Source organism: Carassius carassius, chromosome 12 (assembly GCF_963082965.1).
Source record: "Carassius carassius chromosome 12, fCarCar2.1, whole genome shotgun sequence".
NCBI classification, from domain to species: Eukaryota; Metazoa; Chordata; class Actinopteri; order Cypriniformes; family Cyprinidae; genus Carassius; species Carassius carassius.
This window is the reverse complement of record NC_081766.1, coordinates 6,077,345-6,101,882: the sequence shown is the minus strand read 5'-3', so window position 1 is coordinate 6,101,882 and position 24,538 is coordinate 6,077,345. Positions and strand designations below refer to the sequence as shown.

Sequence of the window (24,538 nt, the reverse complement as noted above, 5' to 3'; positions counted from 1 at the left end):
TTTTCCAGCAGCAATACAGGCCACCTGTAAAATGAGTACTTCAGAGCTATTCTAAGTGTGTCTGATTGTGTATTTTCAGGCCAGAGTCCACAGAGGGCTTTCTGTCACCGTGTCCCTCTGTAAGTGGAAACGGGGAGAACTGGGAGCTTGAATCAACAACATCGTCTGCAGCATCTAACGCAGAATACACAGGTGACATGAATCCTGCAGTGTGTCGTGCTGTATTTCATCTAAAAATATGTAAAATTTTCTCATTATTATGCATGCAGCTTTTATGACTTATTCATGTACTACACTACTATTAAAAAAGTTTGTGGTTGGTAGTATTTTTTCTAAATATCTGTTATGCTCATCAAGGCTGCCTTTATTTGATCAAAAATACAGTTAAAATTGTAGTAACGTGAAATACAATACATTTTAAAACAACAGTTGTCCATTGTAATATTTTTAAAATGCAATTTATTCCTGTGATGCAAGATAATTATTATTTAAAAAAAAAAAAAATCTTGCTGACCCTACACTTATGAACAGTAGTGTATATGTAATGTTTGTACGTTTTAAAAATGTATTTATTTTAATGAACTGCAAAAACAACAAGGGTAGAATAGCTACATCTTAACCTAAAATCTTTATGTAGAACGTTTGAACGAGTGTTTATATCAGCTACCAACAAGCAGTATGCCATTTACTGTAAGATTAAACTGAATACACTCAACTTTGACATTTAAAACTGATAAAATTGACTGACCACTATCATAACCTTGACCCTCAACAGTAGTCTGCACACAAATGTTGATAGCTTCCTCTAATTCTATGTGTCTCCCTCTCTAGGGCCAAAGTTGTACAAGGAGCCCAGTGCTAAATCAAATAAACACATCATCCAGAACGCACTGGCTCACTGCTGCCTCGCGGGCCGCGTCAATGAGGGACAGAAGAACAAAATCCTGGAGGTGAGGGGAAGAAATGTTGCACAAGTATTGCTGTAAAAAATATATTTTTTAATTTATGTAGCAAATTAAAAGTCTTTATCTACATAACAAATATATCTTTCTTTTTTATTATTAATTTTTATTTAATTTTTTCTATTGTGAGACTCTGGAATATGAAGATGTTACATGAGTCCTATTTAAATACATAGTTCCTGATTTACTTGCAGTGCAGAGAGTTCTAGATTATCATCCCAAAGGGGAATAATAATGATTTTATATTTGTAAGCATTTGTTTTCATTTTCCCAGGAAATGGAGAAAACCGAAGCCAACAATTTCTTGATTCTGTTCAGAGACTCTGGCTGCCAGTTTCGCTCTCTATACATGTATTATCCAGAGGTGGAGGAGATCAACAAGCTGGCTGGCATCGGGCCCAAGACCATCACACCTAAAATGATCGAGAACCTCTACAAATACAGCTCGGATAAGAAACAGTTCAGCAAAATCCCCGCTAAGACCATGTCAGCTAGTGTGGACGCCATCACCATCTACAGCCACCTCTGGCAGATCAAGAAACAAAACACACCCAAAAAACTCCTCAAATAAGTTGACAGCTCACTGGCAGATCTCTGAAACTGAGTGTTTCTGCCTGTCGCACATTATGATACACATCCTGAATGTATATATCTTTTTCGCAGGCTTTGGATGTTCATTTGTTCAACAGTACACATACACACTTTGTTTGCAGCACTGACAGATGCGCTTTTAAGTCGTTTTTATTTCAGACATGTTCAATTTTGTGGCCTTACGCTTGTCTTGTTGTGTCTTTTATGCAATGCCTAACGCACACTTACTGAGTTTATGAGGAAGTCATTGCATCATATGAAGATACATAATCTGCTTCTTTTTGTGTTTGTGGAAATGGAGGTGTAAAAGATTATATTAGGGACATACTACACTTGAAGACTAACGTTACAGATGGCCATGCAGTTGAAGAAGCATTTAGTGTACTGGGACCTCAGAATTTCTTGCTTTATTTAATGTCTCTTGTTTTTATATTTTGAATAGGATTCATCATTCTTGTTGCACGTCTGCTACTCCAGGAACGTGTGTAAAATTAGCTACAGTAAGAGTTGTTTGCTCAAGGGTTGCTTGGCTTGGGTTACTCTTTATGTGGTGTAAAAGTAATGATGGGGCCTTTAACTTATTTAGTTGAGGACCAAAACTAAACATGTTACAGTAGTTAGAATGGTAAAATACATTCCTATATGTTGCTATCGCTAGTGTCGTGACCCAGAATATCTGGGTGCCATGTATGTTTGAAACATACATTTTAGAGAGACAGAGCAGTTTAGCTGACTATTTGAGGATAGTACATTTCCATATGAATAATACAGAGGAAACATTGAGTTACTGAATATCATATAATGAAGCTTTCAAAGAGATGATGCTTATTATTGCTAAATCATGTGGTAACTAATTTTTAATTATGAAGTGCATTTTAAAGAGCTGGGATTATTTGGGCAGGCTGTTGTCTCATAACACATGTTGTCTTCCGGTGCAAAAGAATCGAAAGATATTTGTTATTTTTACTACGTGAAGTAAATCATTGTTTGGATTTATTGATGCTGTACAGATATAGTTTTACATACTAAGCCTATTTTTTAAGCCATTGAATATTACTGATATTTTTCATATGAAAAAGCTGTTTAGCAGGTGCAAATATGATGGGACACGATAAGAGTAGAAGTAAGATGTTCATTTCCACACGCTGTCTAATCTTTTTCCAGGTCATCTCCGCTGTTCGTTCGTCAAATGCTTTGTCTGTTTGTATTTAAATGTTAACCTCAACATAAATACAAGATTTACAAATTACAACCAAAACTTGTTTGACCTATTTTTCCACTGGCTGTTATGATACAATATTATTATCTACTTGTAATAACATAATTTATGACTTGGTATGTAATAATGTGTAGGGATGTGTATCATTAAAAAAATGGACCGTTCTGGTCCTTACAAATATTATAATTGTTAATGGAAATGTTGAAAAATACTGATTTCAACCATTTTGATTTACAAATGAAGAGATAATATCAATGAAAAAATGGTGCAAAAGGTGTTTTAAATGACCTTTTCACTCCTAACAGGCAGCATGAATGCAGTGCACAAAAAAAAAGCATTAACTTACTTAGTTCATTATAATGTATAAACAAAAACAACACTTATTGCGTTCAAGGTTTCAATACAGCAAGTGATTTAAGACTCGGAAGGTAGTGTGGAAACTTTTGAATATGATTGATTCACTGAAAAGAAAAGAATGATTCATTGGAGAGTCGGATTACACTGGTCGTGCTGTATACATTTTGATTCTTTTAAAAGAACCGATTCATATGAGAAGGGAGTCGGACTCAGACCGGAGTGGTTGAGGTGTATTCCAGATTCACAAAAAAAAGAACCGAGTCATTGGTTCGGGAGTTGAACTACATTGGTCACGCAGCACGCTTTAGATAGCGTAGGCTACTTAACGGATTTTAATTAAATGTAAAAAAAATATAATAAAGAAAACTATTATTATATATATCTTGTTTTGGAATTGTAAATTGAAATCAATCATCCCCAATTAAACATTTCAACCACGAGCAATACATTTTGAATTAAAAATCGGTTATTAATTCTGTAACTTAGTTATATTTTTGTGTTATTTATTTGTATATTGTGCTATTTGTATTTGTGTGTTGTTTGTAATAATTTACATTTCATTAGGACATGCCAATTCTATTACAAAACCCCCAAACATCCCCATAAACCGCTACTTTCTCGGCTTAGTATTAGTTTACACACATAGTATAATGCGTACATAATGCTGCTAATCACAAATACCCATTAAGCCCCAGTTTGTTGAATAACACGCAGGTCAGTGCGGGCCTGGGCGGGTTTTGCGGGGGTTTGTGTGCGTGAGCGCGGATTGGTGGAGAGCGCAGAGGAAGCTTGCGCTTGACAACCAGCGAGCGCCAGGGACAACAAGAGCCTCTCACCCCGAAACACGGAGGAAAAAACAATAGACAGTGCGTGTCGAGACACCCTCGGCGGACACACAGAGGATTCCTGCACTTCGTTTATATGCAGAAATTTTCAGGTGAGATTAAAATTGCTCGTCGCGGCGGTTATCGCCGTTGTTTTGAGGATAGGCGAGGCCGGGGAGGCTGCTGCGCCGCCGCCTGCATGACACACACTCTCCCCCCGCAGCTTCAGAACATGTCTGTGGTGGATATGGATTGGCTGGATGTCCGCTCTCACTGGTGCCTGATGGGATGTAATGTAGTTTATTTAGGACATAATCCGTGTAAACTGTCAGATAGATGTATAGCAGTGAACTCGTGCAGGTTCAGTGGTGGGAAAGCATGAGAAAGCAAATATGCGTTTCCCATAGAGCATGTTTAGGAGTGGCGTGGCGTGGCTTAGCGGTTCAAAGAATGAGCTTGTAATACTAAAATGTTGAAGGTTTCAATCCCAAAAAGAGCTGTTCATAAACTACTACATTGTGCTTGTTGTAGAAATGTATGGGTTGCCAGGAATGTATAATGTACATTCAGAACATTCTCAAAGGAATGATATTGTTAATATTAATAAATAGTTTTCTCGTTGATGTAGTACTAATTCCTTTAGCTATCAGGAATAATGTGCACATAATCTAAGTGTTGTTTTCACTAGAAATGAGTTTAAATAGGTTAAGTTGGAGAATGTGATGTGATAGTATTGAGGAGCAGGCTGTTTTTGTTTTGGTAGAATGGCAGGTCACCTCCCATGCTTTTGTGTGTATTCATTTGCATTTTCTGGTATGTTGACCTTTCTTTGTCATAACATTTGGTTTGGTATTTTAATTAGAAAGTAATGGTTGTTGCTTTTTCAGTTGTAGTCTTTAAGCACTGTAGTGATTTCTAGCTAGCTACAGTAAATTACAGGGCTTTATGAACTGAAATAATAATTAATAATTATTAGTAACACTTAACAATAAGATCCCATTAGCAGTACATTTGTTACAGTGTCTTATGTTAATGTTAGGTAATAAAAATGCAACTTACATAATTCAACTTTTGATTTTAATAATGTATTAGTTCATGTTGAAATGTTAATTAATGCAAATGTTGAAGTGTTAAATTATGTAGTTAACTAATGTTGAACCAGGACTGCCATCGGTGGTGGGGAGTTGGGAACATTGTCATTAGCCCTGTGATTAGAAGGACCCTGAAGTCCTATATTTTATAGCCTAGCCTAGTCATTAGATCTGGAGAGAGAAAAATACACATAAAAATTGTTTCTGAATTCATGTTTTTTTTAATTTAGCAATGGCCTGATGACCATTGGTTGATTGATAAAGTCCATACTACAGCTGTTCTCGGATAAAACTGTTTGCTAAATGATTTATTCATTCTCCCATTCTTTCTGTGAAAGCTTGCCACCATGACGGCTGAAGAGATCATAAATGTAAAGGAAGTGGAGATCATCAAGGTGATGCTGGACTTTCTGAGCTCCCGCAAGCTGCACATTAGCATGCTGGCCCTGGAGAAGGAAAGCGGGGTCATCAACGGCCTGTATTCAGACGACATGCTCTTCCTCAGGTTTGATCCATCTCATTTAAATTTGAAATTTAAATTATTATTTGAATAACTTTCTCTGAGTGTTGCTCATGACTCATTGAATCAGTGCGTGAGATTTTGGGTCTATTTTCAGAAACCAGGACCCTTATAAGCAAAGGTGCCTTTATCACCACGTTAAACTTACTAAACTTAGATTAAGCGTGTTTTGTATTGCTAATTTCCATCTCTGTTAATACCAGTCAGTTGATTTTGACTTGTTTTCATTGAAAAAGTCTCTTTGATTATATTGTAAACTTGTCTAAATTGTTAGTTGTGGAAGGTGGTATTATTATTGTGCTATTACAAGTCAAATTGTGTAGCCACACTTGTTCCAAGTTTAGACTCTCTTTCTCTCCCTCAACCATTCCTCTGCCCTGCAGGCAGCTCATTCTGGATGGACAGTGGGATGAGGTGTTACAGTTTATTCAACCTCTTGAGTGTCTGGATAAATTTGACAGGAAAAGGTGAGATATCAGCTCAGAATCTTTCTAGAATTGCATCTCGTATCTAATAGGAGTTTACTTGCATTTAAATATGAAGAAAATAAATTTTGTCCTCTACATTTGAGAATTTAGAATTATCATTTTGTTCATAAACACTCAATTTATAAGTGTTCCCTGAATATAGCAATATAAAACCAGCAATATTGCCCAAATTAAGAGCAAAATTATTTATATGGATATTTCAATAAAATTGAGGCACTGTTGGTTTAACTTCACGTACTTTATATTGCTGCATTTTTCCATGTACTTTCAGGTTCCGCTACATTGTTTTGAAACAGAAGTTTCTTGAAGCTTTGTGCGTGAACAACGCCATGTCTGCTGAGGATGAGCCACAGCATGTGAGTAACATCAGTGTCACCATGACAACCTAACACAGAAATGGTGTCTTGTCGTCAGATGCCACCATGTGATGTTTGATTTATTTTGTTTGTCATTACGTGGCACTGATTTTTAAACTGTTTAATTGTGCATACGGTTAAAAAGTGATCAAAAGTGACAGCAAAGGCTTTTACATTATGTCTTAAGCACCAAATCAGCACTTTAGAATGATTTCTAAAGGATCATGTGACACTGAAGAATAGAATAATGGCTGCTGAAAATTCAGTTTTGCATTGCATCACAGAAATAAATGATATTTTATCTTACATATAAATGCATCAAAATAGAAATTTTTTTTTTAATTGCAATGATAATAATTTAAAAAATGTTGTGCCTGTAATATTGATGTTGATCTTGAGAGAGTATCTTGTCCATTAAACCATGGTAGCAACGTGTGAGAAACCGATTAGAGCTTGTTTGCAAATGGCTTTGGCTTCTCTCTCATCCTGTTTCTCTGTGTTCAGTTGGAGATGACCATGCAGGAGGCTGTGAAGTGTCTGCATTCGCTGGAAGAGTTTTGTCCATCAAAGGATGACTACAGCAAGCTTTGCCTTCTCCTGACACTGCCCCGCCTCACCAACCATGCCGAGTTTAAGGACTGGAACCCGAGTACAGCACGCGTGCAGTGTTTCGAAGAGGCCTGCGGCATGGTGGCGGAGTTTATTCCCGCTGACCGAAAGCTGAGTGAGGCGGGTTTCCGCGCTAGCTCCAACCGTCTATTCCAGCTTCTTATTAAAGGCCTTCTGTATGAATGCTGCGTTGAATTCTGCCAGAGCAAAGCCACTGGAGAGGAGATCACAGAGAGTGAGATTCTTCTGGGAATAGATATGCTGTGCGGGAACGGCTGTGATGATCTCGACCTAAGCTTGCTTTCTTGGCTCCAGAACCTGTCGCCCAGCGTCTTTTCTTGTGCTTTTGAGCAGAAGATGCTTAATATCCATGTGGATCGACTTGTTAAACCTGCGAAGGCAGCTTATGCAGATCTCCTCACTCCACTCATCAGCAAGCTCTCCCCGTACCCTGCTTCCCCTCTTCGGCGCCCACAGTCTGCAGACACCTACATGTCACGCTCTCTGAACCCTGCGCTGGACGGCCTGTCCTACGGTCTCTCTGGCCAAGAGAAGAGAGCAGCTGGTACGGGCGGAGGGAAAACTTCACCCATGTCACACTCATTCGCTAATTTTCAACACCTGAACCGCAGTGTGATGATGGAGAATTCAGGATGTCACAGCATCTTTGAGGAGTCACCGGAAGGGTAAACATCATCTGATACACCTAAAATACTTGTATTATTAATATTTGAGTTAGAGATGCCTGACCCATTTAAAACAAGCTCCAGAATACTTAACCTGTACATATTTAATATGATCGGTTGCACCATTTGATAGCATTACTACAGTGCAAATTAGCAGATATTTTGATAATTAGCTGTAATTATTAAAACCATAGTGTCTTTATTATTTTAATGATTTATTAAATTTATGTCTACGTTTGGAAGAATTTTTTTTTTTATAATGTTTTTGAAATAAGTTTCTTATGCTCACCAAAGCTGCATTACAGTAAAAGCAGTAAAAAATTAATTAACAATTGACAATTTTTTTTTTTTACTTCAATATATTTTAAACTTTTATTTATTTCTGTGTTGGCAAAGCTGAATTTACAGGAGGCATTATTTCAGTCACATGATTCTTAAGAAATTATTCTAATATGCTGAATTTCTTCTCAGTCATTATAAGTTATTACTGGTGCTGAAATATTAATATTACTTATTATTATTATCAGTGTTAAAAACAGGTTTTTTTAACCATGATATTTTATTTGATGAATAGAAAGTTCAAAAGAACAGCGTTTATTTTGTAACATTATAAATGCCTTCTTCACTGTCACTTTTGATCAATTTAATGCATCATTGCTGAATATAAGTATTGATTTTTTTTCTTACCCTAAACTTTTGAAAAGTAGTGCATTACAGTTTCCACATAAAAGCTGCAGAAGTGTTTTCAACATTGATGTGTCAGTGAGCATAGGAGACTTATTTCAAATGTTTTTTATTAAGGTATTGCATATGCATTGTTAGTTCAAACACTGTGTAAAAATATGGCAGTGTGCATTACATATTCAACGCATATTGAATTCTGAGAATTTTGATGGGTGTGGCAGAACAGAGTCATTAAAAAGGTGAGGTGTGTGTCTAAAAAGAGTAATGTGGACTCTCTGGTCTTGCAGCTCCAGAACTGAAACTCCATCTGATAAAATGATGAGCTCACCTGGTCCTCAAATCTCTCGCCCAGTCTCTGCCCCTGGTCAAGATGCTCCATCCCCTGGTTCTGCCGAGAAAAATGAGGTACTTCGCCAGTCAATAAATCCATAGATATCTCCTGAACATTAGATAAAGTACTCTATATGTTTCTGTTAATGCTGTTCTTTATTTTAATTGAACAGTATTGGACACTGAGCAATTAGGTTCTAATAGTATTTCAATTTAGCTTTCATTTTTAGTGGCTTTCTAATTTATTTGTGCCAGCTGTTGTACATGCTTTGTGATTATATGTCTGAGCAGTAGAAGTTTTCATGTGCTCTCTCCTGAGCAGGGTCATAAATAACTGGCAAGCTCAGCTACTGCTTCCACTTTATCACTGCATAGTTGCACAGGGCTTAGATTGGCTGTCACCAAGCTACAGTTGCTAGGCATGTGTTTGTGGTTGAATGCAACTAGAAATATTCTAGAATGTTGATCGATAAATTCACATTCTTTTTGTGTGAAGAGTTCTAGTATGTTGGCTGTCAGAGGTTGTGGTGAAAAGAGTTCTAGAATGTTCACCATTATTGGCTGTTGTAAATAGAGTTCTGGAATGCTGACATTTAGTTTGTTGTAAGAAGTTAAAAAAGAAATGTTGAGCTATAGAGCAGAGTTGTTTTAGTATCATTAGATACCATTATAGTTTGTATTCATATTTATATTTTCTGGTTTCATTTTAAATTTAATTAAAGTTGTAATTTTGTTTACAATTGTTTATATAGTTTAGTACATCAAGTTAAACTAAATGTAAATGATATCTATTGCCTTGGGTGCTAGCTGAAATAAAGTAAATAAAAAAAAATATATTATTATTAGAAGTTTTTTTTTTTAATGCTCTGTTTACCCTGTTACACACAGCCCTGTTCTCCTTAGGTCACTTTCCATCAGGAAACTCACCCATCTTCCCTTTCTCTGTGATCACACACAAACATGAAAAGGATAATATGAGTTATTCGTTATGACAGCAAGCACTTAGGGTCCTTTAGTCCATATCCTGTGGATTACAGAAAACTAGTGTGGTCATTCCAGCTGTGATATGCTCTCCCTGACTCTGGGAATCTAATTTGTTTTATATTATATGCCTAAATAATGTTTAAGGCTTACTAAAAATTATTTGGTAAATATTATAACAAATAAAACATTTTATTTGTATTTGGATCTAATAGACAAATTAATATTTTACATCTACTTTGGTATTTCGTCCAAATGTTTTGGATATTTTTAAAGAAATATGTGGTTGGCTGCCAGTGCTAAGTAGTCTGGATATGTTGATATCTCAAATAGAGGCTCTGAGTTCAGTGACAACATAACACAGTTTCCTGTCTAGGTTTTTAATCTGCGGTAGTAATCACTGTAAAGCTTTGGTGTATTAAATCCGTTCATAAGACGAGAAAGTGACTCCTCTTCAGCGTCTGTCTACTAGTAAGCATTTAGTGTGAAATGAGAGTAAAGCAGTGTGTCTACCAAAGGAACCAAAGGATTAAAGCCAGACATTATTCGCTTGAGAACTCTTTGGTGGCACAGCGTTTAGCTGCTTACCTGCTGACTCTCGGTTAGGCTTTCCCAATGTCATACCTCTTTCTCGTTTACTTCTCAGCATGTCTTTGTCTCCTGTTTCTGTATAGTTGTGGGAATCCACCGAGCAGTTTCAGGAATATTACCGCCAGCGTATGCGTGTGCAGCAACATCTGGAACAGAAGCAGCAGCAGCGGGAACTTTACCAGCAGATGCTACGAGAGGGCGGAGTCCAGCAGCACGAGGCCCCGCCCACTGCCAAGCACAACCTCACAGAAGCCTTCCTTACTAGGTCAGCTAAGCTCCACATCACATCCAAAGGTCATTTGTTCTAGAGCTGCACTGACGTACATCACACTAGCTGAAGTTTACAAACACAAAAACACAAGGTGACATATGATGCTGCTAAAAGCAAAAGGAAAAGATGCAGAGAAAAAGCTTGGCAGGTTGAATATCAATGAAAGGCTAATGAGATGTAGATGAGAATGAGCTTAGGGTTTTACAGATGGTGCAGCGAGCAGCCAGAGAACTCAAAGTGGTTGGAGAATTCCCAAAGGAAAACAAACACATATAAATGTATACTTGTTTACATCCCACTTGATGTACGTCAATGACCCAGGGACTTGTGTGATTCCTTCTATGTGTCAAATAATGGAAAGAGATGAGAAGATTCATCAAGATTTAGGAGAGGTTAAAGCTCAAAAATAATGATTTTAGATTCTTTTTTAAAAATGGATTTTAATACATTGCTTGCGCTGCACATTGCAAAACAGACTCCAAATGTGTCAGTAATCCTCTCTGAGAATCTGCTAATTTGTTGAAGGATTTTTTTTGGAGAGTGTTTATTGATGTTGTGTGAGCTCCCACTCCCACAAAAACTGAAATCTGAGAATTGCTGAACTCATTTTATTTCTGCTTTGATCCTTCTCTAGTTCTTCTGTTGCTGTGGTTACGACATACTTGTAAAACCAAATCACAACAGAGGGTGATGTCATCATTAAAGGCCACAGCCATAAATAATGCAGCATGTCAGACAGGAAGGGAGGGCAGAAGAAACATTCATTGTTTTGTCAACAAGAAGCCTTAGCCTACTGGTCGTTAGTTATAACAGAAATGTAGGATATTATTTTGAATATATATTAGGAAAAGTTAAGGAATTTACTATTTTGCAAAATAAATTAAATCAAAAATAGATTAAAAACAATTAAAAATGTGTATGTCTGTGTGTTCTGGCCTTATGCCATCTACTTCAGGGGATTTTCGGGGGGGAAACCCCCTTGACCACTGGGAATTGACCAGTCATGGTAATGGTGGGTGGTAGGGCTGGGACAACGCGTCGAGGTCATCGATGACTTTGCGTCGACGCAAAATATGCGCATCGATTCGTCGACCTGTTTTTATTTCTCTAAAAAACGTTTGCAAAACGTTTACCTTATGTGCGCTGAATATACGCGATGGCCGGATCAACATTCTGTCCAACGTTATATAACCAATCCAGGGGTTTTTCTGCATTGATCTTTTTTTTGGCGGGTGTCAAAGTCTTATTTGATCGGTGAGTGACAGTGACAGAGCGCGTACGAGAGAGAGCCCCGGCTGCGCGCGCACTCACAGTCTTCAAACAACACAAGCGCTTCTTGCTCTCTCTCTCCCTTGTGCAAAATCAAAATCATTAAACACGATAGAAAAAGGGCGAAACACCAAAGTTTCACGCGCAGTTTCACTCACAGTCTTCAAACTACACGAGCGCTCTCTCTCTCTCTTCCCCCACCCCTCGTGAATATTAACCAAAATCATTAGACACGATAGAAAAAGGGCGGAACGCCAAAGTTTCACGTGGAGCAATCGGAGATTTTTTTTTCTCCATGACAGGCTGCTGGCTCCCACTGTTAAAGTTTTTATTTTTATTTTGGAAAAGCACTCTCTGTATTAGCTTAAAGCCCTAAAGTTTACATTGGTTACTGTATTCTTTCAATTGCTCTAAACAAGTATTTTGGGTGAACTTTTTTATTGAATGCTAGACATCAAGTTGTTGTTATTTTCATCTGAAAGAAGAACTTTTTTTCAGTAAGCTAGGCCCTATGTGTTCAGTAAGCTTGTTTCAGTAAGCTATGGCCCGGTTTCACAGACAGGGCTTAGACTAAGCCAGGATTAGACCATAGATCAATTAGGACATTTAAGTAATTTTTATAAACATGCTTAGAAAAAAAACATTACCGATGTGCATCTTAAAACTAAAAAGGCACTGATATATTTTTAAGATCAGTCAGTGCAAGTTTATTTCAGTGGAAACAGCTCAGACTTACATTTTAGTCTAGGACTAGTCTTAAGCCCTGTCTGTGAAACCAAGGGTATGTGTTTTCAAGGCTTCAAGGTTTTATTGAATGCTATGCTCTATACAATTGCAAAGTAATGCATTCTTAGTCAGTCTTTTATTTTGTAATTTTAAGAGCAATAAACATATATTGCAATGTTAAGGAATTCATGTTTTTTTCATTCAGATATGTAAATCAACATGTATAAATTGTTAGTAGTCAATTAATGGGGAGATAATCGAAATCGAATCGGCCCGGAAAAATTAATCGTTAGATTAATCGATGCATCGAAAAAATAATCGCTAGATTAATCGTTTAAAAAATAATCGTTTATCCCAGCCCTAGTGGGTGGTGTTTGGCAGAGATTAAGATGAATATCAAATGAAAGGCTAATGAGATGAACCTCAGGCTTCTACATATGGTAACCCCAAGTAGCTACGCAACTTGAAGCGGGTGAAGAAATCCCCAAAGAAAACGAATACATTTTATAAGCTTTTATTTACTTAAATGTGTGCATAATGGAAAAAGTCTTTCATCAGTCCTGGGGCACAGAGCCCCCACCCCATCACAAAAGCCATTGTCAGTGAACGATCAGTTGGCTGCCCATGGCCATACCACCTGAGAATAAGTCTAGCTCCAAGATGACTCTAAAGCTTCATGTTTTTGAGTGCTGTATGTGTGCAGGTCTATTCAGAGGCTGGAGGAGCTGAATGTGGGAATGGATGATTTGGGAGAAGAGGTGCAGGCTCTCTCTCAGCAGTGTAATGGAGGCAGTAATGACAGCAGTGTACCGAGAGATTCCTCAGCCATGCCACAGACACAGGAAGAGTGTGGAGGAGCCAGCGATGTGGTCACCAGCACTCCTCAGCGGTCAGTAGGTCAAGCAGCCTGCCCTCCGCCCAGCCAGTCTCCTGTACTGTCCCAGAGGTGAGTCTCACTCTCAAATCATTTTTTCTTCATTAAAAGAGTTTGAACATTTCTATATCAGTGTATCCATAAAGTAAGTTTGCTTGGTGGGAAATATGATCTTTTTGTCATATCAAGTTTTAATGTTTTTCCAAAATTGAAATTTGCTTGGAATGTTTGCTGCAGTGCCCAACAAGACAAAACTGGACAAAATGACAGTTTGACCCGCTCTAAAGGCCCAGAGGTACAGTGCCCCCTACAGCTCAACATAATAAATCCAGTAAAACCCATACTGTATCATAATTGATATGCGAAGGTCTAAAGCCTCTAAATTATCAACATGATAAATGCTGCTGAAAAACTTGTTGCACACAATCTTCTACATGTCTTTTGTCATCTGATTGATATTATGTAATATTTTACTAAATAAAAGGCCTTTAAGTATCACACTAAAACACATCCTTCAGGGCAGGTTATGCTACATATCTTTTTGTTTTGTAATCTTTAATGTCTTTTCACTTAGATAAGCTTAAGAATACATTTTATACTGTAATTTTTTTTTTAATTTGAGTATCAGATATGGTTTGACTTTGAGGAATGTTTATTTGTAAATTTCTTAATCATCACTGTATTGTATTGCATTGCATTAGATTCTTATAAAGATCTCATTGATTCACAAGCTGACAGAATTTCATATTTTTGGCTATATAAATATCAGAAACTGCACCAAATTGCATATTTTTGTTTAGTTTGGGCCTCTTAATATTTTTTTCCCAGTGCTCCTCAGATATGTTTTATACTACACTCCTGTGTATCATACCAAGTGAGCTATAAACTGATGCCTGATGTATCAAATATGATTTTCAACAAAAAACATGTCTGGCTATACAGGGTTAACATTCAATGAATAAAACATTCTTATTCTGTCTCTCTCTCTAAAGGCTTTAGTGTTGGTTTAATTACAGCTCTTAAAACTTCTCAGATCAAACCCAGATTAGGGATTTTTCTGGATTATTCAAGATTAATATATTGCCTAATCTTCGAATTAACCCTTCTCACATACAAAATGTGTTTTTGTGTTTGTTGTAGAAAGAGAAGTCTAAAGCCAAGTTTGTGATGGTCAGCACCCTGGAGGATACGCAGGCGGTCCGGGCCGTGGCTTTCCACCCCACAGGGACGTTATACGCTGTCGGCTCCAATTCTAAGATGCTGCGTGTGTGTGCCTATCCTGACACGCTGGACACGAGGTCAGCAACCCACACACTGCATAAACCTGCTTTAATGATTAAACACATTATAGATGATAGGTCACAAGCAAGGACCTAGAAATCCTCATTTCAGCAATAAAACTGAGAATCGGAATCTTTCAGTTAGCTGTTGAATGTTGATATACTGTAGTTGTATTGTTTCTCTCAGTGGTTCGGGCACGAGTAAACCTCCTGTAATCTGCTTCAAGAGGAACAAGCATCACAAAGGCTCCATATATTGTGTGGCCTGGAGCCCCTGCGGACAGCTACTGGCCACCGGCTCCAATGACAAATATGTCAAAGTGCTGCCCTTCAACCCTGAAACCTGCAATGCTACAGGTGAGAGAAAGAAAGATCGCAAACCAATATTCATGAGTCTTAAAGTTACACACTACAAAAACACAGTTTTTTCATGCACTGGCCAATTGAGATTTTGGGCTATTTGGTTTTTATAACAACCAAAATGCACTTTTATTTACTTCTGTAGATTTCAATGACTTTTATTTTCATTAAATGATTTCCTGCACTCAGAAATCTCAACTTTAGTAGCAATTGCATAAACCATGTTTGTCCGTATATCATTAATCTCATATCAAAATTTTGGCGATATTTTGTATTGCGAAGTATTGCAAAATGGCGATTTCCATTAACCAATGTTATGCTACTAAAATGTAATCTTTGGCCTCTCGTGATAAGTCTTGGCATTGGATTTTGGTGGGATTTTGACTGATTTTGGCTGTATGTATTCAAAGGAAGCATATGTGTGTATCTTTAGGAAGCAGCACAGAGATCCGCTTCAGAAACAAGCGCGGCGCTGCTGGTATAAACACAAGCGTTGACTAGAGTGGATGCAGTCAGCTTCAGTGGCCGTATCAGAGCCACACTGCACCGCAGACGTTTGCAGTGGAAATTGTCTAAGCATTAATGGTAGTGAAAGCCCCTTATACTGGATAGCGGCCAATTCTGAAGTGTTTCTTGGAGGTTATAGTACATTGAAGAATAATCATATGACTTTTTACATACGCCATGTGAACTGTAAATGCTGAATTATTCCTTTTTCACATTGCCTGAAAAACCACCTCATGGGAGCGTAAAAACTTTTTCACAATATTTGGGAGTTTTGCAAAATTGACGTGTTTCCATTAGGCGTTTTTTTTCGATTCGCAATTTCAATTTGCGCAATTTGAAGGGTAATGGAAATGACTCTTTTTGCTTCAGGTCCTGATCTGGAGTTCAGTATGCATGATGGGACCATCAGAGATTTGGCGTTTATGGAGGGTCCTGAGAGTGGAGGGGCCATTTTAATCAGTGCAGGTGCTGGAGACTGTAACATCTACACAACGGACTGCCAGAGAGGACAGGGCCTGCATGCGCTAAGCGGACACACAGGTACACAAAAAAAAATACTAATTTATTTTATATAAACACACAGATCCTCAAAAATATGTTGGTTTGTGTGTGTTCTCTCTCCTCAGATCATATCCTGTCTCTGTACACATGGGGGGGCTGGATGATAGCATCTGGCTCTCAGGATAAGACGGTGCGTTTCTGGGACCTGCGTGTTCCCAGCTGTGTGAGAGTGGTGGGGACTGCCCTCCACGGCGCAGGTGGGCTTCACCTCCTTCACTTTGTTCTTTCATTTTTACTTTGCATGATTAATTTTCTGATGGGAGCTGGTTTTGTATGTTTTTTAGCTGGTCTACATTGGTCATTTATGCTTATTGGCTGGTTCAGACTGATCTAGACGGTTGTTCAAATGCTAGTAAGGCTGAAATGGTCATGGTAGAGCATTAAAGGGATAGTTCACCCAAAAATTAAAAATTTATGTTTATCTGCTTACCCACAGGGCATCCAAGATGCAGGTGACTTTGTTTCTTAAGTAGAACAAAAAAATTATGATTTTTAACTTCAGCCGGTGCAGTCTCTCAGTCGTACAATGGATGGCAATGGTCACAGAATCTATGAGAGTAAAAAAAACATGCCCAAATCCAAATTAAACCCTTGCGGCTTGTGATGATACATTGATGTGTAAAGACACAAAACGATTGGTCTGTGCAAGAAACTGAACAGTATTTATTTAGTTTTTTTTTTTTTTTACCTCTGATTCACGCAATGTCTGAACTGTTAGAACTCTTGTGAACGCGCTTCTCAGCAGCAGGCGCCTGAGATATCATCTTCTTCTACTTGCTTTATGGTGGATCGCATACTTACGTGCATTACTGCCAACTATCCCTCAAGTAGACTATTGACACTCTATCGACAATTTCAATTAGTAGTATCAGTGGTCCATTTGAGACATAGATATATTTTATAACTTTAATTTAATATTTTTTTATTTATAAATATTTTATTTTATAATAATGAATAATTTATTTATATTTTCTTTTATTATATTTAATCTTTATTTTAAACTAACTACAAATGAAAAATGTTGCCATGACAACTAATTGTTTATGGGTTTCTTTTTTTAAAATTTTTTTTTTAGTTAATTTAGTTTTACTTTTTATGCCCCATTCATATTCTGAGAAATGAATTTTGACAAAATGAAGTGTTTATAAATCTTGTCTCCTAAGTTTGTGATTGTCTGTCATGGTTTGACAGGCAGCCCTGTGGCGTCGGTGGCGGTCGACCCGAGCGGGCGTCTGCTGGCAACAGGGCAGGAGGACAGCTCCTGTATGCTGTATGACATCAGAGGTGGACGCATGGTTCAGACGTACCGACCACACTCCAGCGATGTCCGATCGGTGCGCTTCTCCCCCGGGGCTCATTACCTGCTCACGGGATCCTACGACACCAAGGTCATCGTCACTGACCTGCAAGGTGCGATCTTAGACACCCCTTAGTTCACCCTGAGTGTTGATGAATTTAATACATGAAACCATTTCTATTGTACTATCACTGAGATATTATTGTAGTTTTTGTTAATATTTTGAATCATGTTTATTTTTCATATTTTCTGTTGTTGTGTTTTTTTTAATGTCTATACAGTTTTCATTCATTTTAATTTTGGTTTATTTTTAGCTATTTTAGTTAAGTGTATTTAAACTTTTTTTTATGGTTTAACCCCTTTTTTACTTGTTTCCTTTTTTTATATTTTAATTTATTTTACTACATTTATACGCCTCCAATGAAACCAGTGTTATTGAAATACTATTATAGTTTTTATTAATATTGTGAATCAGTTTTATTTAGATATTTCTGATTTGATTTTAATTTTAGTTGAAGGTAAATTTGGATTTTTTTGTCATTTTCATTAGTCTTTGTAATTATTTCAGTACATCAGTGTATTTTACTACATTTTTACACCTCTATATACTGCAGGCCAAAAATTACCAATAGTATAGAAATCCATTTTAATTATTTACATTTTCAGATTAGAAGTTACATGGTGGTAAGAGAGAGTAGGGCTGGACGATATGACAAAATTAAAATATCAATATTAATTGAACATTTTACGATTATTGAATGACTTTTTTCTTTTCATTGACAAAGTGGAATAATGATAGAGTGCATGCCTTATCTTTGTGATTTTAAAATAATGGAAAGGAAACACAAACTATTTATGGTTATTTATTATATCAAACAATTGGAATCAAAAAGCAAACAGCTTGTTGAAATTAAAAAATCTTATAAAATGGTCACATTTCAGTAAAAAAAAAAAAAACGTTTTAAAAAATGTAAAAAGCAAGTTTTGGAAGGGACACTTTTGTGTATCCTGTGTGCTCATAGCGTTAAAGGAGCATTACGTAGGTTCTGAAATTTCTAACCGTTACTGACACCAGTGGCCGTTAGAGGAACTGCAGCCAGTCTCATGCTCGTTCTCAGTGCGCACGCTCTTTTTTTTTTTTTTTTTTTTTTTTTTTTTACTTACGAGGAGTGTCCGTGGGTGTCTGAACTGTGCTGGAGGCTGGTCGCTTCTTTCCATCCGCAGAGTCCATTTGAAAACACTATTGCCGCTGCTTACTATAATGGCTGGCGTGCCGTAAGGTTGTAAGCCCAAGTAGACGAGAACGCGCATGACGTCACATTTTTTACAGCCTACAGGCTGATAGAGGCAACCGTGGTGGACAGTCGAGGTGTCATTCTTTTTTTTACATCATGGTTGGCTCATACATGTACAAATGAAAACTCTATCTTAAAGATTTTTTTTAAGTAAAAACCTCCACATAGCTCCTTTAAAGATGTGAATCTGACTCATGATCACAAAACTAGTTTATCAAGTTTTCTACATTCAAGAGAAATACAAAATTTAAACCTATAAATTGCTCTTCATATAATTAATCTCTATTAAATGATTTTTTTTTAAACCAGTATGATATCCTATAATCTCAAATGACTGGAAAAGTAATGGAAATTCATTGGTCAAAAGTTGTGGGAACCTGTTTTATTGGAAGTGGAAGTGTCAGCTACACTTATATTTAAGTGCATGTATGCTAGGGCTGTGCAAAAAAATCGGATGTGCATCTCGTCAGTAAAGGCACTCATGTGATTAGAAGTACATCTCCAACACGTGCGATCAGATCAGGGTTGCCAGGTTTTCAAAACAAATCCTGCCCACTTGCTTCTCAAAACTGGTCCAAAACTAGCCGAATCGCATTTCCAGGAGGTTCCCCTATAAAAATTGCGTCCCGGGGTTAAAATACACATTTTTTTGGCAGGGTTGCCTTGGTAAAATTTGCATTTTAGGGGCTAAACATCACATTATTGGTATTGGGGTCACTTCAACCCGTGGACTTGGCAACACATTCGATTTTTTGCACAGCCCTAATGTATGCAAACGTTGAAGTTTAAGTATGTATTTAAACATTTTCAAGCATTTAAGGCAATGTATGTTTTAAAGCAATCAATTGTATGTGTGCACAGGTGACCTGACGAAGCAGCTGCCGTTGACCGTAGCTGGAGAGCATGCTGATAAAGTGATCCAGTGCAGGTGGCACACACACCACCTCTCCTTCCTGTCCTCCTCAGCTGACCGCACGGTCACACTCTGGACAGAGGCCACGTAGAGCCAGCTCTGGCCACCAGAGAGAAACAACACAAGTATATACAGTATGTGTGTGTGGCACTGTGCTTCTGTTTTAAGTCTGTCTGTTCGTTATGAGTGTGTATTTATTTTGTGTTCCTGGATATTGAGTTCTGTAACAATGAATGGGTGAAATCAGTGCAAACCCTTTTTATGTACATAATATCTGATTGACTGCCTGTGTGTCTGATGGCCCTGAGCCATATTGGGATGCAGTGCTTTGCTGTAGTGTGCTTGCTTATGTATGTGCTACCCATTCAATAGTTTATCAAACACTGAACCATCCCTCCACACCACACATGCTTGGATAAACACAGACTCAGTGGTGTCATATGATCTATACTGTGGCCTTCCTCTCTGTGTGTCTGCTCTCCAAATATCTATACTTGGCTGTTTGAATCTAGCATCTGAAATTAGATGCAATATTCATTATCTGAGTAATTTCTGATGCATCATTGCAAACCAAATAAATGCAACGTATTGGAGTGAAATATATACATGCAGTCAAATGCTTGGCTTAAAAACAGACATTATGACCTGTTGCAAATACTGTATCAAAATTCAGCGGCTCGTGCAAATTTCAAAAGTAATGTTAATGTAAACTGCCTTTGTAAATGCTGTCAAGTAAGTCCATCATTTGTTGAATTATACTGTTTTCGCTTGAAACCGTTTGCATCACGCGTGAGTGTCTCTGAATTGATGGCATGATTCAAAGTATTGAATTTTTTTTGAAAGGGAAACTGTGTCCTATTAACTTAAGTCTATACGTAGTGCTAAAAACATTAAATGAAATGTTTGGGCATTGGTGCATAGGTTTGTTAAACAGGTGAAAACTTTTGATCTTATGAGCTTGCACTTTTTGTGTTTTTTAACACCCACCTCCTGTTTTGTTTCTACAGCACTCTGTTTTGGGTAGTTTATGTTATATATTTTCTAATGATATAGATTTTATTTAATCTTAAGATTGTGTTGTTATCAATGTCATTAATTTTAAAACGAAGCCAAACATGTTGACACAGTTATGCTCATAAGCAGCTCTCTTTGAAGTCACGTAGTGAAATATTGTGTTGTTCATGTAATCTTAATCATATTTGGACATCAGTGATTACAGTAAAGTGGGACAAGTGTGCTGCTGTTGTGTCTAAATAAAGAACCCTATTCTCTACTCGGTGTTCATTCATTTGCATTAAGCACTTGTTGATCATGTTTTACTTTGATTACATTTTTCACAGGTGTAGTTCATCACATTAACTATGGACATGTTCTGCTAACCTTTGACAACCAGGAAGTATCCAAATACCTCGTCTCAACTTTGAACAGACTTGTTTCATTTTTAAACCGTCTACTATCAAAAGTTATTCAAAAACGTTTTGATACAAAGTCGAAATACAAAGATAGTAGTAACATTTAGTAAAATTTTTGAGCGGTACCCGTCTTCGCATATTAAGCAAGAAAAGCTAATATATATATATATACATATGAAGAGAGATAGAGAAATTAACCGAACTACTATGTACCTGTGTGTGTGTGTGTGTGTGTGTGTGTGTGTTATTGCATATTACACATGAGATGTTGCACAAGTGAATGCAACTCCGCCTGTGGATTACAAAAAGAAAAGAAAACAAGTTGTATAATCTAGAGCTAACACAAATCAAAATGTCTAATTTTATTGAAAACCTAGGCTATAAGCGATACAGTAAGTATGTACTTCTAATACAGAAATGGCGTGAAGCAGCAGTGAGTGACGTAAAACCCCAGTCACTTTACATTGAAAACTGCTTTCGTTTTCATTGGCGCCCGCAGACGTGTGCAACATTTTCTTTACTTGAAAGTAATTCGGTTAAAACTTAATTTTACGATTGCGTGTTAAATGCGGTTGGCTATACTGGATTAAAGCATTAAATAAAGTACCTGGCTGATTGGCATTTCAATTTAATTCGAGGATCAAGGTCTGCTATCTATCACGATGAGCTCTGGTAAGCGAGGAAAAGCTCTGATCTGACTTAAACTACTGGCTCTGAAGCAGATCTAAATCTCTATTTTGTACTCTTAAATAATTTATCAGGCTGTTTATTTTTATAGTAATGACAAAAACTTCAAAAATTGTTGTAATGTATACCCTACAAAAAATGCATATGATATACTGTACATTTATGTTTTATTTCCAGAGGCCCAGTTTGTGGATTCGAACTTTGCAGCGCTTATTCAGAGGGTCACCTCAGTGATGGCAATAGCAGATGAACTAAAAAACAAGGGTATGCTACATCCTGAAACATATTCAGAGATCCAAGCAGAACAAACCAACCAGGGCAAAATGAGAAGGCTGTTTAATGCACTAAATTCTGGAGGAGACAGAGTGAAAAGTGACTTTTATTATGCTCTGAGAAATCATGAACTATACCTCTTCAGAGACCTGGGTAAGGGAATCTTAGTGTTAATTAAATTAAATACACAAACTTGAACCTACCTGTCTAATATGACCTGTCCTATGGTTGATGGTATCAGGTGGTGAGACACTGGATAACATTGATGGCACCAAGAACAAAGAGCTACAGTTAAACTGAACAGTGAGTGAAACCTGTTTTCAATTGCATGTTATGAAGGTTATTGTTTTATAAAAATCATGAACTAGTTTATAAACTGAGTTTATAAACTGGACAGTGAGTGAAACCTGTTTTCAATTGCATGTTATGAAGGTTATTGTTTTATAATATCAAACACGTATGTTATAAAATTAAACAATAACCAGAGAAATATGCTGGCATGCAAAATTCTCATTTTTAGATTGATGATATCCTGCCCTTGGAGCAAAAATTCAGCATTAATACACTTTTCTGTAAAATGTCTATTTTTTAGATGAAAGTTTAAAACACACCAATACATAGGCCTAATAAATATTAAATACAGTACACAATGTAAACATCCTAAATGTAATCTTTCTTTTCCCAAATATAGCCCCCTGCAACCAAGAAACTGAAGCCTCCTGCAACCAAGACACGGAAATATATATAAAGATGCGACCTGGAAAACTGAAAACCCATGTGATACATTTTCCCCTGTGAAACACAAAAGAAGGAATTAATCAGAATGTGTAGGATGTATTCTACATCATACAGGTTTTCATTTTGTAGGTGAACATTTTCAAGCCATAAGCATTTTTATGCAGTTTTTTATGCTAAAATCTAAATATTTTACACATTATCATCCACAGTTATTTAACCAAGTCTTCATATTATAAAACATTTTGAAAAAGAGACAAATACTTTTATTGCCGTGCTTGTAAAATAGCACTGTCACTGTCTGATATTCTGCAAAAAATTTATTTCTTTTCAAACTATAGCCAACATTTTCTACACCTACTTTTTAATACATTTAAGATAAAAATCTAAATCAGTGAAAACCATCCATTGACTTACATCAGTGATTTCATACTTGAATGCTGAATTATCATATACTTGATTTTATGTAATTTAGGGATGCCTTCATATATAAATAGTATACTGTCTTTTACTGAATTTATAGGCCTACTGTTAATTTCCTTTCACAGTAAATTGAAATAATCTTTGCACTGTAATGCATCTGTTTTTATATTTCACTATAAGGATTTCCTTCTCATTGATAAATTGGTGGTTTTACACTGTTCTTTAATTTTGTAATTGGCATTAAATTTTCTTACCTGAAATATACATTGATTTTAATATTCTTGATACTGATATATCAAAAGATTGCAAGGTACCTGATGTGACTATTCTTCAAATCTATGAGGTAAGGCTCTGAAAACAAGTAGTTAAATAAAGTTACTTGTTACTTCATGCATGTTCATTGATTTTATTTTTAAGCAAGCTCACATCTAATGTTTCCGAGAAAGAGAGAGACAGCTATTAAATGTTTGGTAATCTGAAATTTAACCAATTTATTAAAACATAAAATGTTTGTATCGTCTATTTGCCTTTGCCAATTTTGTTTTTCATATGAAAAATTGTATATACTAAAATTAAAAATTTAGCCGTGTTCTATATTTTGCTTAAAACCTTGTACCACGTTATTATACTTCTAAAAATAAAGCTTATATTCCACATATAAGGCAAATATACATTTATAAGTAACTACAAGCCACTGTTTGGTCCTGGACTAAGTGCATAATTTAGACGATTTGTATATTTGTCTCCTGTTCTGGCTTTTATTCTTTTTATTTATTTTTATTGTTTTATTCTACATTTATTAAAGAGATGGTTCAAAGTCAAAATGAAGATTCTGTCAATTTATCAATCCTGTCAAACTACAAAAAGCCATAAAATTACCATTAAAGTAGTTAATATTACTTTTATGGCTAAACCTATAGGCCTAATACTTCTTTTTGTGGCTGTCATGAGCCATTTAGACAAAGCCAAAAAGGGGCATTCTGATTTTTGCTGCTTTTTTTGTTCGTGTACATCTTTTTTGTTCCGCAAGATAATAAAACAGCCTTGAAATGACATGAGTAGGTGTAAATGATCACATTTATTTATTTATTTATCTCTGCCAAACTATTTTTTAATCACAAATCTATCTAGTGAATGTTTAGAAAAATCAATCATTTGGAGATGGAAATGGGAATCATTTGGAGATGGAAAATAATAACTTATTTTCTTCTCTGGGGATTCAGTATGTGGACACACACAGGTCTGAGCTCATCCAGAGGGTGATGGTAATGACACAAACTGCTGTCAATGGGCAATGGGTACCTGTTCATTTTACTGAAAGCTTTCATTTCTGTGCTTTTTTTTTCTTAATAAAGAAATTGATGAA

At 36.6% G+C, this 24,538-nt stretch overlaps 3 protein-coding genes across 4 annotated transcripts in view; all 3 read left to right on the top strand.

Annotated features, from left to right (window-relative positions):
- camsap2b (calmodulin regulated spectrin-associated protein family, member 2b) overlaps positions 1-2,811 on the top strand; it is a 40,406-nt gene extending 37,595 nt beyond the window's left edge. The window contains exons 17-19 of the mRNA XM_059563306.1: positions 80-192; positions 832-950; positions 1,237-2,811. Of these exons, the coding sequence (XP_059419289.1) occupies positions 80-192; positions 832-950; positions 1,237-1,533 (529 nt within the window). The 3' untranslated portion in view covers positions 1,534-2,811. The remainder of the gene's footprint in view (positions 1-79; positions 193-831; positions 951-1,236) is intronic.
- Positions 2,812-3,861: 1,050 nt separating this feature from the next.
- Positions 3,862-20,915, top strand: LOC132154629 (WD repeat-containing protein 47-like). Its single transcript, XM_059563264.1, has 15 exons — positions 3,862-4,066; positions 5,383-5,549; positions 5,948-6,031; positions 6,324-6,408; positions 6,913-7,703; positions 8,675-8,792; positions 10,373-10,554; positions 13,259-13,501; positions 13,667-13,724; positions 14,570-14,727; positions 14,897-15,066; positions 15,946-16,116; positions 16,203-16,334; positions 17,329-17,547; positions 19,591-20,915. Exons 2-15 carry the CDS (start codon positions 5,392-5,394, stop codon positions 19,731-19,733), a joined length of 2,712 nt encoding a protein of 903 aa, XP_059419247.1. The 5' UTR covers positions 3,862-4,066; positions 5,383-5,391; the 3' UTR covers positions 19,734-20,915.
- Positions 20,916-21,518: 603 nt separating this feature from the next.
- On the top strand, positions 21,519-23,547 carry LOC132154654 (apoptosis-associated speck-like protein containing a CARD). Of its 2 annotated transcripts, XR_009437176.1 has the most exons (4): positions 21,520-21,726; positions 21,919-22,167; positions 22,256-22,317; positions 22,706-23,547. XR_009437176.1 is itself a non-coding variant. In XM_059563301.1 (3 exons), the coding sequence occupies exons 1-3, from the start codon at positions 21,717-21,719 to the stop codon at positions 22,312-22,314; spliced, it is 318 nt and encodes a 105-aa protein (XP_059419284.1). In that variant the 5' UTR covers positions 21,519-21,716; the 3' UTR covers positions 22,315-22,336. The 2 variants fall into 2 exon arrangements, 1 of the variants encoding a protein (XP_059419284.1); XM_059563301.1 differs by lacking the exon at positions 22,706-23,547 and having other exon boundaries at positions 21,519-21,726; positions 22,256-22,336.
- Positions 23,548-24,538: the final 991 nt, after the last annotated feature.